This window comes from Bos taurus, chromosome 21, assembly GCF_002263795.3.
Source record: "Bos taurus isolate L1 Dominette 01449 registration number 42190680 breed Hereford chromosome 21, ARS-UCD2.0, whole genome shotgun sequence".
NCBI classification, from domain to species: Eukaryota; Metazoa; Chordata; class Mammalia; order Artiodactyla; family Bovidae; genus Bos; species Bos taurus.
In genome coordinates this window covers 29,962,934-29,978,336 of record NC_037348.1, presented here as the reverse complement: position 1 = coordinate 29,978,336, position 15,403 = coordinate 29,962,934, and the positions used below count along the sequence as shown (strand labels likewise).

Genomic DNA, 15,403 nt, shown 5'->3' with positions numbered 1-15,403 from the left:
TGTGGAGTCAGTTTGAACTCTGGAGGTGGGGCAGCACTGGAAGGACTCCCTGGGTCAACAGTTTGCAACAGGAGAATGATTCTCATTGCATGATGGGACCCAGGTTCTGGGAAGAGCTACCTGAAACTAAGGTGGAAAATGGCAACAATAATAGAAAAATACATTCAGCCTACCTCACTGTGTTGTATCAAGAAACAAAAGTCTTCACTTTACAATCACGCATCAAGCCTATGATCAGAATGGCGAGGCCAGTGGAGGTGGAGACAGGAGCGTGTGGGACAGGCCACCCAGAGCAGCCTGCAGGGGTACTGGGTGGGTCCCAGGGCTCACTCACCTGGAAGAGATTCTCTTCCCCATTAGGTCCCAAATCCATCACCCTCTCATCACCAGAACAATACCCTGGCCCTCCTAGACTTCCCACCTGGAAGCCCATACTCTGTGGTTCATCCCTCTGCCTCACCCCCATGTCCCAGTGTCTGGCACAGAGCAGCTGAGATGATCCCCACTTCTCCTTTCTATTTCCAGCCCCATTCTATTCCCCACAGAGGAACTTTACTGATGTTTGAAACCAGAGCATGTTTTGCCCTGACCTCAAATTCTAAGGTGGCCTTTTCCTACATATGGAATCAAAATAGAAGCTCCTTTCCATGTCCCAGGAGCAGAAGACTTCTGGCCCCCACCTTACCCCTCCAAGTTTTCCCTTACACTTTTTCCTTCCATCATTTCACTCCTGTCCCTCTTAGTGTCTCCCCTCAGATCCTCTACACATTCTTCCTCCTTTGTCAGCAACTTTTCCTGCATTGATTCACACACATTCTCACATCCTATGTCACTTGCTAAGAGGCTTCCACTGGTTAATGTACCTATTAAGTCCCATCTGTATTTTCTCATAGAACTCACTTTTTTTCTTAACTGTGCTTCACGTTAATTGCAGTAGATACATGTGCATGTGTTAGTATCTTTATCCTTCATTGTACTGGAAGCTCCAGGGAGGGGTGGGCCATGTCTGTTAACCTTCACTGGAAACCAGCGTCTGGCACACAGATACCTAGAGAGTGTCAAATAAGGACACCTATATAGTTTATTGGGTAAATAGGTAATTGAAATTCATAACTGTGACGCCCATAGGTTAGCAAAACAGCATGGACTCTCGGGCCTGGCTTGTGTCCTAACACAAACACTGAGTGTCATGAGAAGGAAGAGGTAACAGCAAGGAAGTTCAATGCCCAGGACGTGCCGGCAACTGGCCACAGTCACCATTGTTCTCGTTACTGTAGAAGCTTGAATTTAGACTAGCTGGGAAGGTGTCAAGTGCTCAGAGCAAAGAGCTGAAGACAAGGCTTGCTGAGTGTGGCCTTTCCATGTTTTTTCTTTTAAAGTTAAAATGACATAGCAGATCTGACACCTGGTATACCTTCAAGGGCATTCCATACAGTGCCTGGAGAAAAAAATAATATAACTAAAATGGGGTCTTATTTTCATTCTCTACTTTCAGACTTTAATCCCCTGCCTCCTGGACCTTAATCCCATCTCACTCGCATTCCTGTCAGGAACCAGCTCCCATGCCTCGCCCAGGATCACAGCACCCTGCTGTCCAGCACAGCTCACCGCCTCCCTGGACCGCAAGGCCTCCTCCAAAGCTCTGTCCCAGTTCCAGCCTTCCTCCATCATCTGATCTCTCGACCTTGTTGCCTACACCTGCCCCACCACTTTCCTCTTCGTGTGCACAAGGCCCTCCGCCCTTTGCTTTCTACCCTCATTTCTCCCATTGAGTCTCATATTTTCCCTTCTCTCTCCCATGATACTGATGATCCCTATCATGGAGTGAATGTTTGTATCTCCCTAAATTCATATGTTGATGTCCTAATGTGCATCGTGATGACATTAGGAGGTGGGGCCTTTAGAAGGCAATTATGACCTTCATGACCTATGAGTGTCCTTATAAGGAGAGGCATGCGGGAGATGATCTCTTTCTGCCTCATGAGGACACAGCAAGAAGGTGACCGTCAGCAAATCAGGAAGAGAGCCCTCACTGGAACCCAACCATGCTGGTCCCTAATCTCGGACTTTCAGTCTCCAGACTGTATGAAATACATTTCTACTGGTTAAGTCCCCCTGTTTGTCGTAGTTTGTTATAGCAGCCTAACAGAGATTATTTCTTGTACTTCAAATTCTTGTCTCTGTCATGGTATTTTACTCTTCTTTTCTCCTCCAGGTCCCCATCTTCCACTTTTAGTGCTGGTTCTCTGTCTTCTCTCATTATCCTGCTGTGGACTTCTGTCAATGCTTTGCTTGTGAGAGTCCATCTGTCCATTTCCCACGCTCCAAATAGCCTCTATGTATCTGATTATGAAATGTCTACATTCCAGCAAGCCTACCAAGGCTAACTCAGTCCGTTCTTCAGTTGTGTGCTGGGGGATTTTATTTCCTGAAGATCACAATGCAGTAATCACATGGGATGACATGGGGTCAAGTGTGTTTCCTGCAAAGGGGCAGCACAGTGGGCTCGGAGGAGGTGACCTGAGTTAAATCCCAACACTGTCATTTCTGATCTACATGACTCTGGGCAGGACACGTAGGCTTTCTACACCTTGGTATCCTCATCTCCCACATGGGATTGCACTCAAGGGGTTGCTGTCATCACACAGAGTGAGATTCAAAGGGTCTGTGGGGAGGATAATGATGAAAGAAAGTGCAGAAAGGTCCATGGACAGTTCAAGCTCAGTGCAAGTTGATGCCTTCTGCACTGGAGCAGAATATAGCAGTTTCTTGGTCAAGTCACGGTGATGTCAAAGGTAAAAATTTTTAAATATATAAATATAAAACATAATGAGGACTGGCTCCAAGATCCGCTTTTCTTCCTAATTGGTGAGGTTATCTCTTTAAGGGTTTCAGTAACTGGGTGGCACAGGACTACTGGGATCAAATGTCTGTGGCATAGTTTGACTGAGCTGTGGTATTCAAGCCCCAGAAATTGATTTATCAATTTAAATACTGTTACTATTTGATGTGGTAGCCAAATGCAGTTGGATCGTGTCCATTTTTATTCTTCTCTAAGCAAGATTCCCCCCTTTACATCCTATAGAGGCGTTCCATAATCAGAAGTTGGGAGATGTATTTTGATTTTGCATTTTAAAGAAGTAAGATAAGCACACAGATATTTATAGCAGCTTATTCATAACTGCCAAAACTTAGAAGCAACCAAGATGTCTATGTTCTACAGAGGTGATTGGCTAAATAAACAATGGTGCATCCAGACAAGGGAAAATTATTAAGTGCAAAAAAGAAATGAGGTATAAAGGTACAAAAACACAGGGATGAACCTTAAATGTATCTTACTGTGTGAAGGAGGCCAATCTGAAAAGTCTACATCTTGTATAATTTCAACTGTGTGAATTTCTAGAAGAGACAAACTACCCAGACAATGAAAAGATCCATGGTTTCCAGGGGTTAGGAGGCAAGAAGGGACAAAGAGGTGGAGCACAGAGGATTTTAGGGCAATGAAACTATTCTGTATGACACTCTATACATGTACATGTACAGGTCAGGGGCTCTACATGTCATCTTACATTTCCCCAAAACCACCGGATGGACACCACCAACAATGAACCCTCATGCGAACTATGTATGTACTGGGGGTGACTAGGTGTCAGTGTAGGTTCATTAATTGTAACAAATACACTGCTCTAGTGGGGGATGTTGATAATGGGGTCCCTATGCATGTGTGGGGCATGCGGGTATATAGAAAATGTCTTAAATTTGCTGTGACTGCCCTAAAAATAAAGTCTATTTAAAAAGATTAAGATAGGAAATTATTCCCAATAAAAAAGTACATGTCAATACATCATCACATAGAGTAACCCTTCTCAAACATGCTCTATTCCTTCTGGGAGCAGAAGAAGGAGAGCCCAGGGCAGGCCAAATTCTCTTCTCCTAACTTTCTGGAATTTCTTCTTCGACATTAAAATTATATATATATATTAAAAAAAAAAAAAAACCAGACTCAGCATCGCCTCAGCCCCTCCTTCACTCCACGGCCCTGTGTTTTTACATTCACTTGCTTTCCACGTAGCTCAGTTGGTAAAGAATCTGCCTGCAATGTGGGAGACCTGGATTCAATTCCTGGGTCGGGAAGTTCCCCTGGAGAAGGAAATGGCAACCCACTCCAGTATCCTTGGCTGGAGAACCCTATGGACAGAGGAGCCTGGCAGGCTACAGTTCATGGGATCCAAGAGTCGGACATGACTTAGAGCTATCTTTCTTTTTCTTCTTTCTTTTCTCAACCACTCAGACACACTGAACATCTGGATTCAATGGAATTTTTTAAACAGCAGAAACGCCACAAGAAGCTCCCGATGGCTCTGACCTGTGGGCTTGATATTTACTCTGGGCTAGAGGTAACTGTGATGAAATGAGACTCAGAGAGAGAGGTCCAGTCCTGCCCAAGGGGTGGCAAGATAGCTTATCCTGTGTCCGAGTTCAACTTGCTTTGCCTTATGCTGGTTTCACCCTTAGATCAAAGGGAGGATAAATTCAGTGGTGAAACTTCAGCTTAGTAAACTAACCAAAACACACAGTTCACGGTAGAAAGCTGTTCGTGACATATGGCTAAAAGAGCCAAAAAGTGAATCTTGCAGTGTGCGCCCATTACCTGGAAAATCACTCTAGGAAGTTCTGTGGCACATCCAACAGGCATGCCGTTGACATGCTGACTTTATAAAGATGACCTCATGTAACTTTATATATATATATATATATATATATATATATATATATATATACACATACATACATACATACTGCCTCATGTAACTACATAACATATTATGGGGAAATGCTGTACTAATAAAGCTAGATGTGGTCCAATGGTTGTATTCTGCCTTCCCTTCCACCACTTCTAAGCATTTCTTCCAGTGCCTTTTCCCATAGAATACTTGTTTCTGGGGTCACATCCCATTTTCTTGGCTATATTTTCCTTTGGGTATCAGTCTGTGTGTTCTGCTGTGGTTGTAAAAATCTCACCCAAATGGCAGCCCAGAATCCTCCCCTTGACCATGAGCAGGATCACTAACTCCTCTGCATTCAGCAGCCAAAACCAAGAAGTGTCACTTGCTTGGTGTCTCAGCATGCCATGGTGGGCTCTGGCATCCGAGTTTCAATCCTGACTCAGGATCCTGATGGCTGAGTAAATGTGGCCAAGTGGGTGATTTATTGGAGCCCTGCCTTCTTCTTGAGGGTTCAGTCCCTGGGTTGGGAAGATCCTCTGGAGGAGGACATGGCAACCCACTCCAATATACTTGCCTGGAGAATCCCATGGACTGAGAAGCCTGGCAAGCCACAGTCCATAGGGTAGCAACAGTCGGATATGACTGAAGTGACAGAGCATTTGTCATGCTTTTTTTATATCTCATCTCGTTTCACTGCTGAGGGTGAAATATTGTGATATTGTGGTACATCCCAAGGGTTCAGCACAGAGTCCAGGGCAGAGTGGATAGATCTTGATGATGGTGATGACAATATCTGCTGGTATTCCCTCCCCTGAGCCCAGCACATTCCAGCTCTTTGTGACCCCCACCCACATCCCCAGACTCAGTCAACATGGGCTACTCATCCTCTGAGTCCCAAAAAACAGGATCTTGCTTTTTCTCGAAGTTCCTCCCACCTTCTGCCTCCTTTTGCACAGCTTTCATGTTCTGCTCCACTGCATGGCTCATTCCTATTGGCCCTTCAGAATTCATCTTAAATACTGTTTCCTCCAGGAAGCCTTCCTGGGCTGCACTGACCAGATCAGGGCAGCTCCTTGCTCACTGTTCTGAGTGTGACCTTGACTAACAGGGAGCAGAGGTCACATCTGTTTGATTCACTGCTGTCTGTCCAGGGCATGCTGAATGGTCAACTACTGTCTGTTGAATGATTTAAGAGTCATAGCTGGAACTGTCACCTTGGGAATCAACTGTAGATGGATGCTGTCTGGGTCCTCTCAGAAAAAGAACTCAGAACTCAAAGCTCAGCATCTGAAAGACAAGGAGGACTCAGGAAGAGACACGCACAGGCCCTCCAGACCCAGCCATCCAGAGGAGGATAGAAAGCCAGGGATATGGAGACAGGACAGCACGGAAACACTGATCATGCCTCCCAGGGGACGATGACATCATAAAAACGCTGCTTCAAAACAAATGCAAAACTGGAATACAATGTCAACCAGAATTCCAATGTTGTATTTTGGGGGAACTGAATGCAATTATTTTGAAGTATAAAGTATGAACTGATAGGAATAGTAGTAACATGAATAAACACAGCAAACATTTTTTATATTTATGGCTGAAGTGGCAGTGGGTGAGGGTATAGAAAAATATCAAGAACTGGACACAACTTGATAATCACAGACATCAGGTGCTGAATCTATGGGGATTCAGTATACTACTGTTCTGTATACACTTATAGAGGTTTAGTATTTTCCACAAAAAAATGAGGCACTCTCTTAAGCACTTTACATCTATTTTTAAAAGCAGACAAGAAAACCAAAGAACAGAATAATAGGGAGGGTTTGCTTTACCATAAAGGTGTGCTAGTCAATACATTATGATACCAATGTACACCCAACTGGCCTGTAGCTCTCAGGGAAAAGAATAGTTTACTTAGTAAATGAATCTGACAGAAAACAAACTTATACCCTACCCCACCTATACACAGAAGTAAATTCCTGGTAAATTAAAGACATAAATGTAAGACATGTAACTGTAAACATACCACAAGAAAATGTATTCAAATATTAAATAGCTGTATGACTCTCACATAAGCAAGACCTTTTTAAACAATGGAAGATACTCAGTAATTACAAAGAAAATAATAAAAAATACTTAACAGGATAATATTTCAAAATATGACAAAACAAACAACACAAAAATAGTTGTAACACATATTTCAGTAAAGTGCTAACCTCCCTTTAAATAAAGTCTTAAGATAAAGGCAAATGACTCAACAGAAACTCAGGCAAAAGACATGAAGAGGCAATTTATAGGAAAAAAATCCAGAAAGCCAAGAATGCATAAAAAAGATGCTCACTCTGAGCAGTAATCGTGAACAAACAATGCAAATTTCCAAAACCATATCATTTTCAGACAGACTGGCGAAGAAGCTGGTGATGACACCCAGACACAAAGGGATTGAGGGAACTCTTTATGCTTTTGCATTTTTCGTACGAATGTAAATTTCTAAGCCCTTTTGGGAAAGTCATTTGAAAATAGCAATTCAAGTTCAAAATAAAGAGCTTGTTGACTCAGTGATCCCATTTTGGGAAATATATCTTATAGAAATAAAAACTAGTAGTATATTAGAAACTGTTCAATGACACTTAATAAAGACTTCTGAAGTGGCAGAAAATGAGAAAATCAGAATGCTTCTCAACAGAGAATAGCTGGATAAGCTGGATGGATTCATATGTTTAGAAAAGATAAATCAGACTTGATTTGTTGATCTGGAAGGACACCCATGACACAAAGTTTGCTGAGGAAAGGAAGTATCACAGTAATATGGATGGCACGGAACCATTGACATCTCGTTGTAGAAACAAGTGCAAAAGGCTCTTCTATATTTATAAATAGGTGCACAGGTGTAGCTAGTAATTTATACACAATATTTATTAGCGAAGGGAAGTATAAATTGGGGGGCATCAATAACATTTTAAAAATTCTTTTCATTGCTTCACTGGCTGGAGAAGTGAGGAATGTGGTTGAATACAGACCTAATCAGAGAGGAGGGGAAGGTTTACCAGGGTTGCTCTAGGTCCCTGGACCACCCCAACAGCCGACCACAACTTCAGAGGGTCCTATGGGGTTGCACAGAGTCGGACACGACTGAAGCTACTTAGCAGCAGCAGAGGCATCCTGATAGAGCAACACAGGGAGCCCTATTTCCTGGGCAACTCAGGCGGATTATCTGCTCACCAGGAGGACAGCAACTGCTTTCCTGGGAGGAAAGGGCCAGAGCCGGGCCACTGTTGAGGGCCTTGATGGTGGTGTGCACGAGCACTGTCAGTGACATATCTTTGCAGTGTGCTGCTCATTGTGAGTTTTGAAATCCAGCCCAACAGAAAGCATAACCCCAGTAAGATGGTGCTTCCTGAGACAGGACGCAGAGGCTGAGTGCTGCCTGCCTATGGCATGTGATCCCCACAGTTGGACCGTGGTCCAGAGAGGCACAGACGTGATGCGTGGGTGTCAGGGCAGGCCTGACATCTGCATCCTTTAGCCTTTGTGCTCGGACAGGCTGGGGGCGGAAAAGCCAAGAAGCCATCCTGGCTTTAACACTATTCGAATTGCTCCTCCAATGAGGATTTTAAACTTCCATTTACACCTCCCAGGCTCACTGAAATCACTCTCACACTCATGCCAGGCTTCTACAAATGCCACATTGTGATCAGATGCTAAATGCAGTGGTCCTCAGAGAGGCTGAGGACCGCTTGGGAGGGGTGCTCACCCCTGGGTGGGGGCTTCAGAAAGACCAGGGACTGGTACAACATTCATTCCTGAGGAACAGCCCGGCTTCTCAAAGCGAAACTTGTGTGTGCGGGATCTACAAATATCAGAGGCATTTTTATGCCACTCACCTGGAACCAGTTGTCTTTGGAAGCCACTGAAGGCCCTCATCATGCTCATGAATGTGTGAAGCCAAAGAACTGACAAACACTTGGTTTCTATCAAAAGGCAAATTCGAGGCCCATGTCTCAGTCACACACTTCAAATACTGGATCCAGTTTCCCACAAAACAACTGCATTTTCATACTTTCATCCTGCCTCTTCCTCAAAAAGTAAACACCCCCTACCCCTCAAACAAAAAACACACAAAAAATAAAACTTAAAGTAAATGGAGTATCTTAAAAGTGTTCACAGGTCATTGTAAAGCCCAGAAGGAAGGTAACAGCGTTGGCTAACTTGAGACTTTGAGTAGTTAAGTATGCACACTGTTGTTTCCATGGTAACATTAAAATAAGAGACATAAGTGCATGTAACTTTCAAATAATTACAAGAGAAAAAATGAAATTCTCACATTTCTTCACCAGTAGCTTCTGAGTGTCTACCCTGGGTCAGGCTCTGTTTCAGGGCCTTGATATGTTCCTAAACAAAAGGGCAGAGATGCCCCAGGGGCTTCTTTTCTAACAGAGGCAGAGACACAACACAGGGCACCATAACTGGTGCACTGTACAGGGTGACAGAGGGAGCTGACTCCTACGAGAACAGGACAGGGTCAAGAGCAGGTGGAGGGCGAGGGGTGGCCAGGGCAGACCTCACGGAAAAAACGTTTGGAACAAGGGCGTGGAAGAGGTATGCCATGTGCATGGCAGGGTGAGAATGTCCAGCCCTGGGGGAGGAGGGTGGGGCTCTGTACTGTCAGAGGACCTGCAGGTGGTCACATGTCTCAAGTACACGGAGCAAGGGCAGTTGGGCAGCACCGAGGCCCGCAGGCACAAGGCCATGATGTTCCCCTAAGCACCATGGACAGCGCTCACTCTACACAGGCACCAAGCAGGCTTTGTAGGGAGGGGAAACTAGCTGACATGCTGAGAGGCTCACTCTGGCTGCTGCTTAGTGAGCAGATGGCCGGGGGAGGGCGGGGAGTGGGAGGAAGGACAGAAGCAGGGAGATGAGTCAGGAGGCCACCGCCTCACCCAGAGGAAGAAGGAGATGGTCTGGGCGGGACAGCAGCAGTGGGGGTGGTGAGAAGGGGTTGAATTCTTGATATATTTTGAAAAATCGATTTGAAAAAGAATCCAAAAGAAGGCAATAAACAAGGCAGGGGGCGAGAGGAGCAGATGTAAAACAAGTAAAGAAGCACAAGATGAGATGAGTAGATTTAAACCTAAATGTGTCACTAATTAAATTAAATGTAAAGACACCAGATGCTTCAGTTAAAAGCAATAAATTGGCAGACTGAATACAAAATTCAACAATATACTATTTATAAAAGCTTTCCTACGTGTAAAGATACAGAAAAGATGAAATTTTAAAGGTAATGTAAGAAATACACTATGCAAATTATAATCACCAGAAAACTGGTGTAGCTCTGTTAATATGAGAGGTAGAAGCATTTACTACTGATAAAGACAATTACTTCCTAGTGATCAGATCAAATATCAGTGGAGACATTAAAAATTTGAATGTATTTTTGACAAACTTCACCTATTTGACATATAGAATTACACTTTCAAGAGCTGCAGAATACAAATGTTTTTAGTATGCACGGGACATTAACAAAATATTTCTTATATTTTGGGACGTAAAGAGTATCACAAGAAATTTCAAATGATGAACTTAAAATGTTCTCTAAAGAAACAAGTCAGACAGATAACTAGCAAATCCCCATATAGTTAAAAAATTTAACCCATACAAATAACCATAGGATTTGCTCCAAAATAATATAGGAGGCTGAAGTAGCAGTAGGCAAGAAAAAACAAGTTTGGACATGACTGGATAGTCATTAAAGATGGGTACATGGGGATTCATTATATTATTCTGTGTACATTTATATATATTTTATATTTTCATAGTTACATGTTCAAAAATGTAAATAAAGTCAATAGGAAAAATCACCTGAGCTATCAGGTTTCCCCTATGAAAAAGAAGATGAAATAAATAACTCAAGAGTGAAAGAAAAATCAAAACTGAAATAATAAAAGATTCTGAACTAAATTAATTGAAATATTTCCTATCAAAACTTGTGGGATGTAATAAAAGCAATAGTTAGAGGGAGTTTTATTGTTTTCAGTGCATAATGAGAAAATAAAAAGGACCAAAAATTTATGAGCCAAGCAGCCATTTCAAAGGGGGAGAAAAAATTAGCAAAATAAACACAAAGGAATTAGAAGGAAGATCATAATAAAACACATAGATGGTAGATAGGATCAACAAAATCAACAATTAGTTTCATGAAAAGAATATTATTGATTAACTTATACTATGCAAAAACATCTATTTCTGCTTTATTGACTATGCCAAAGCCTTTGTGTGGATCACAATCAACTGTGGAGAATTCTGAAAGAGATGGGAATACCAGACCACCTGACCTGCCTCTTGAGAAATCTGTATGCAGGTCAGGAAGCAACAGTTAGAACTGGACATGGAACAACAGACTGGTTCCAAATAGGAAAAGGAGTTCGTCAAGGCTGTATATTGTCACCCTGTTTATTTAACTTATATGCAGAGTACATCATGAGAAATGCTGGACTGGAAGAAGCACAAGCTGGAATCAAGATTGCCGGGAGAAATATCAATAACCTCAGATACGCAGATGACACCACTCTTATGGCAGAAAGTGAAGAGAAACTCAAAAGCCTCTTCATGAAATTGAAAGTGGAGAGTGAAAAAGTTGGCTTAAAGCTCAACATTCAGAAAACGAAGATCATGGCATCCAGTCCCATCACTTCATGGGAAATAAATGGGGAAACAGTAGAAACAGTGTCAGACTTTATTTTTTGGGGGCTTCAAAATCACTGCAGATTGTGACTGCAGCCATGAAATTAAAAGACGCTTACTCCTTGGAAGGAAAGTTATGACCAACCTAGATAGCATATTCAAAAGCAGAGACATTACTTTGCCAACAAAAGTCCGTCTAGTCAAGGCTATGGTTTTTCCTGTGGTCATGTATGGATGTGAGAGTTGGACTGTGAAGAAGGCTGAGTGCCGAAGAACTGATGCTTTTGAACTGTGGTGTTGGAGAAGACTCTTGAGAGTCCCTTGGAGATCCAACCAGTACATCCTGAAGGAGATCAGCTCTGGGATTTCTTTGGAGGGAATGATGCTGAAGCTGAAACTCCAGTACTTTGGCCACCTCATGCAAAGAGTTGACTCATTGGAAACGACTCTGATGCTGGGAGGGATTGGGGGCAGGAGGAGAAGGGGACAACAGAGGATGAGATGGCTGGATGGCATCACTGACTCGATGGACGTGAGTCTGAGTGAACTCCAGGAGTTGGTGATGGACAGGGAGGCCTGGCATGCTGCGATTCACGGGGTTGCAAAGCGTCGGACACGACTGAGCGACTGAACTGAACTGATAGACAAATTGGACAAATTCAAAAAAACAAAAATAAAATTACAAAAATTGACTTATTTTTAAAAATATTTATTTTTACTTATTTGGCTGCACAGGTCTTGGTTGTGGCATGCAAACTCTTAGTTGCAGCATGTGGTATCTAGTTCCCTGACCAGGGATGGAACCAGGGCCCCCTGTATTGGGAACGTGGAGTCTTAGCCATTGAGCCACTAGGGAAGTCCTCAAAGTTGATGTTAAATAACAGAAAATTTGAGTAGTGCTATAACTGTTAAAAAATTAAATAGACAATATTATTATTACTTTTTTACTTAATTCTATTTATAGACCTCTAAATATAATAAAAGTAAGAACTTCGCACAAATATTTTAAGAGGACTTCAACCTTGTTCCCACTGCTATGTTCACTGAAGTCAATTCTCTTGTTTCTGTAGCTTCTGTATCTGTTTTCTGAGCAGCTAAGAGCACTTATCATGCCTGTTTCTGTCACAACCTCTCAGCATTTGTGACCACCGTTAGATGCTGAGGGAAATAGCCAGAAAGACCCACAAACTTTTCCACAGGCTTAGAGAGGTGGGCTCCACAAGCAATACAATGCCACATCTGGTCCAGGTTGAGAGCAATGAGTTTCTTTCCATAATTATTGGACATTGGATCATAGGAGCCCAGCTGCTCCATGAAATGGCCATCCTTGGGACACTTGTTGGGGGAAACCACAATGTGGTAAAAAGGCCATTTGGTACAGCCACCCAGGGCAAGGCGGATGGTTAAGTGGCCTCCATGGCAGGCCTTGTAGAGGACAGTAGTGAGCTGGACCATGGCACAGCCAGAGGGCGCTGGGGCTGTGGACCAGCTGAGACGCCTTGGAGCCTTCCAGTGCCTGCATGGTAGGTAATTGGCTCTAGTGCCTCAGGCAGCATAGAGAACCAACTGTTAAAAGTCAACACTGAAACAGCCTCACCCCTCCATGACCCCAACCCAGGCACCTCAGTGCCAGTACACTTATATTAAAAAATCCTATACCTATCATCAGACTTTATGGTATAATATTAAACTGTTTTCCCCTAATATTAGGACCAAGGTAAGCATATTCAGTCTGAACACTTGGATAGATCCCAGCCAGTGAAATAAGTGAAAAGGGTTGAAAAGGAAAAGCTTCTCTTTTTGCAGATGACATGAATGTCAGAACAGAAAATTCTAAGAACTCTATAACAAATAAATGTATTTAGCAAGACTGCAAGTTACAAGGCTAATATACAAAGAATCATTTGTATCTATATATATTAGCAGTAAACAGTCAGAAAGTGCAATTAAACTAAATCAATTTACAATGACTTTGGAAAAAATACTTATGAATAATTTAGTAAGAAATACCAAGACTTTCTACACTGAAACATAAAACTTTGTTGAGAGAAATTAGAGAAGACCTACCTAAACAAATGGAGCAATATACCATGTTTAAGGATTCAGAGAGTCACTATCATGGTCAATTCTCCCAAAATTGATCTGTAGATTCAATGAAATTCTATTTACAAATACCAGCAGCATTTTTATAGGAAACTGATTTAAAAAAAAAGTCTAAAAATTAAATGAAAATTCAACTGCCCAAGATAGATAAAATTATCTTGATAAAGACTAAAGATGGAAGTCTTATAAAATTTCAAGAATTACCACAATGCTATAGTAATAAAAATGATATATATGTGAAGACAGTCTGATATATATGTGAAGACAGATATGCAGATCAGTGGGACCAAACAGAGGGTCTGGAAACAGACACACAAATGTGCCAAAGCAACTCAATGATGAAAAGAAATATTTCAACAGATGGTATGGGGAAGAGCTACATTTTCATATGGAAAAATAATGTACCTCAACCCTACCTAATACCACACATAAAAATTAATTCAAGATGGATCACAAAACTAAACATTAAAGCTAAAGCTATAAAATTTTTAGAATAAAATTTAGGATTATATCTCTGCAACCTAGGGGAAGGTAAGGATTTCTTAGGATACAAAGACTAATAATCACAAAAGAGAAAAAAAAATCAATATATTAGGCTTTATCAAAATTCAACATATCAACTCATCAAAAACACTATTTAGAAAAAAAGACAAATCATAAACTAGGAAAAATATCCATAAGACATATACCTGACAAATGACTTATTTGCAGAATCATTAAAAAACTATGACAACATTGAAAAGACAACCCACTTAAAAAAAAAAAAAGACAAAAGATTGGTAAAGGAACTTTAGAGGAATATACAGAACTGACAATAAGTACATGAAAATCTGCTCAATATCACTAGCTATCAGGAGTTAAAACCACAGAGAGATACCCTATCTGATACAAAGTAGAATGGCTCAAATTTAAAACTCTGACATCAAATGTTGGCGTGGATGTGGAGCACCTAGAATTCTCTCATAATCCTGGAGGGATTATAAAGATAATGAAACTAATTTGGTAAATATTTGGTACTTTTCTACAAAACTAAGCACACACCAACCTTATGATCTAGCAGCTCCACTTTTAGGTATTTATATAAGAGGATGAAAACACGTGTCCACACAAAGTTGTGTAAAGGAATGGTCAAAGCCACAATATTCACAATATCACAATCTGATGTCAATCAAGAAGAGAATGGATAACTAATTTTGGTAGTTTTTACGAGGTAATACTTATTGTGCTAAGTTGCTTCAGTCGTGTCTGAATCTTTGGGACTCTATGGACTGTAGCCCACCAGGCTCCTCTGTCCATGGGATTCTTCTACAGGCAAGAATACTGGAGTGGGTTGCTGTGCCCTCCTCCATGGGTAATACTTAATAGTCAATAATAAAAAGGGACAAACCTTGGCTACATGAAGCCATGTGGGTGAATCTCACAAAAGCTGCAAATAAGAGAAATCAAACAGTATAGTTCCTTTTACATGAAGTTTTAGACTTGGCAAAACAAATCTACACTAAAAAAAGTTTAGAAAAATGGTTGCCTCTAGAGGAGAAATACCAACAACCTTAGATACACAGATGATACCATTCTAATGGTAGAAAGTGAAGAGGAGCTAAAGATCATCTCAATGAAGATGAAAAAGGAGAGCAAAAAAGCTAGCTTGAAACTCAATATTAAAAAAAACTAAGATCATGGCTTCCCTTGTGGCTCAGCTGATAAAGAATCTTCCTGCAATGTGGGAGACCTAGGTTTGATCCCTGGGTTGGGAAGATCCCCTGGAGAAGGGAAAGGCTACCTACTCCAGTATTTTGGCCTGGAGAATTCCATGGACTGTATAGTCCATGGAGTCCTAAAAAATAGGACACAACTGAGTGACTTTCACTTTCACTTTCAAGATCATGCCA

At 41.7% G+C, this 15,403-nt stretch overlaps 2 protein-coding genes across 2 annotated transcripts in view; both read right to left on the bottom strand.

Moving 5' to 3' along the window:
- OTUD7A (OTU deubiquitinase 7A) overlaps positions 1 to 15,403 on the bottom strand; it is a 404,670-nt gene that overhangs the window by 256,268 nt on the left and 132,999 nt on the right. The gene's annotated exons all lie outside the window — the stretch shown is intronic.
- On the bottom strand, positions 4,808 to 13,461 carry LOC132343355 (small ribosomal subunit protein bS16m-like). Its single transcript, XM_059879310.1, has one exon. It carries the CDS (start codon positions 12,864 to 12,866, stop codon positions 12,534 to 12,536), a length of 333 nt encoding a protein of 110 aa, XP_059735293.1. The 5' UTR covers positions 12,867 to 13,461; the 3' UTR covers positions 4,808 to 12,533.

Bases quoted from the DNA above. Each gene is read 5' to 3' on its own strand.
- LOC132343355 (XM_059879310.1), bottom strand. From the start codon at position 12,866: ATGGTCCAGCTCACTACTGTCCTCTACAAGGCCTGCCATGGAGGCCAC.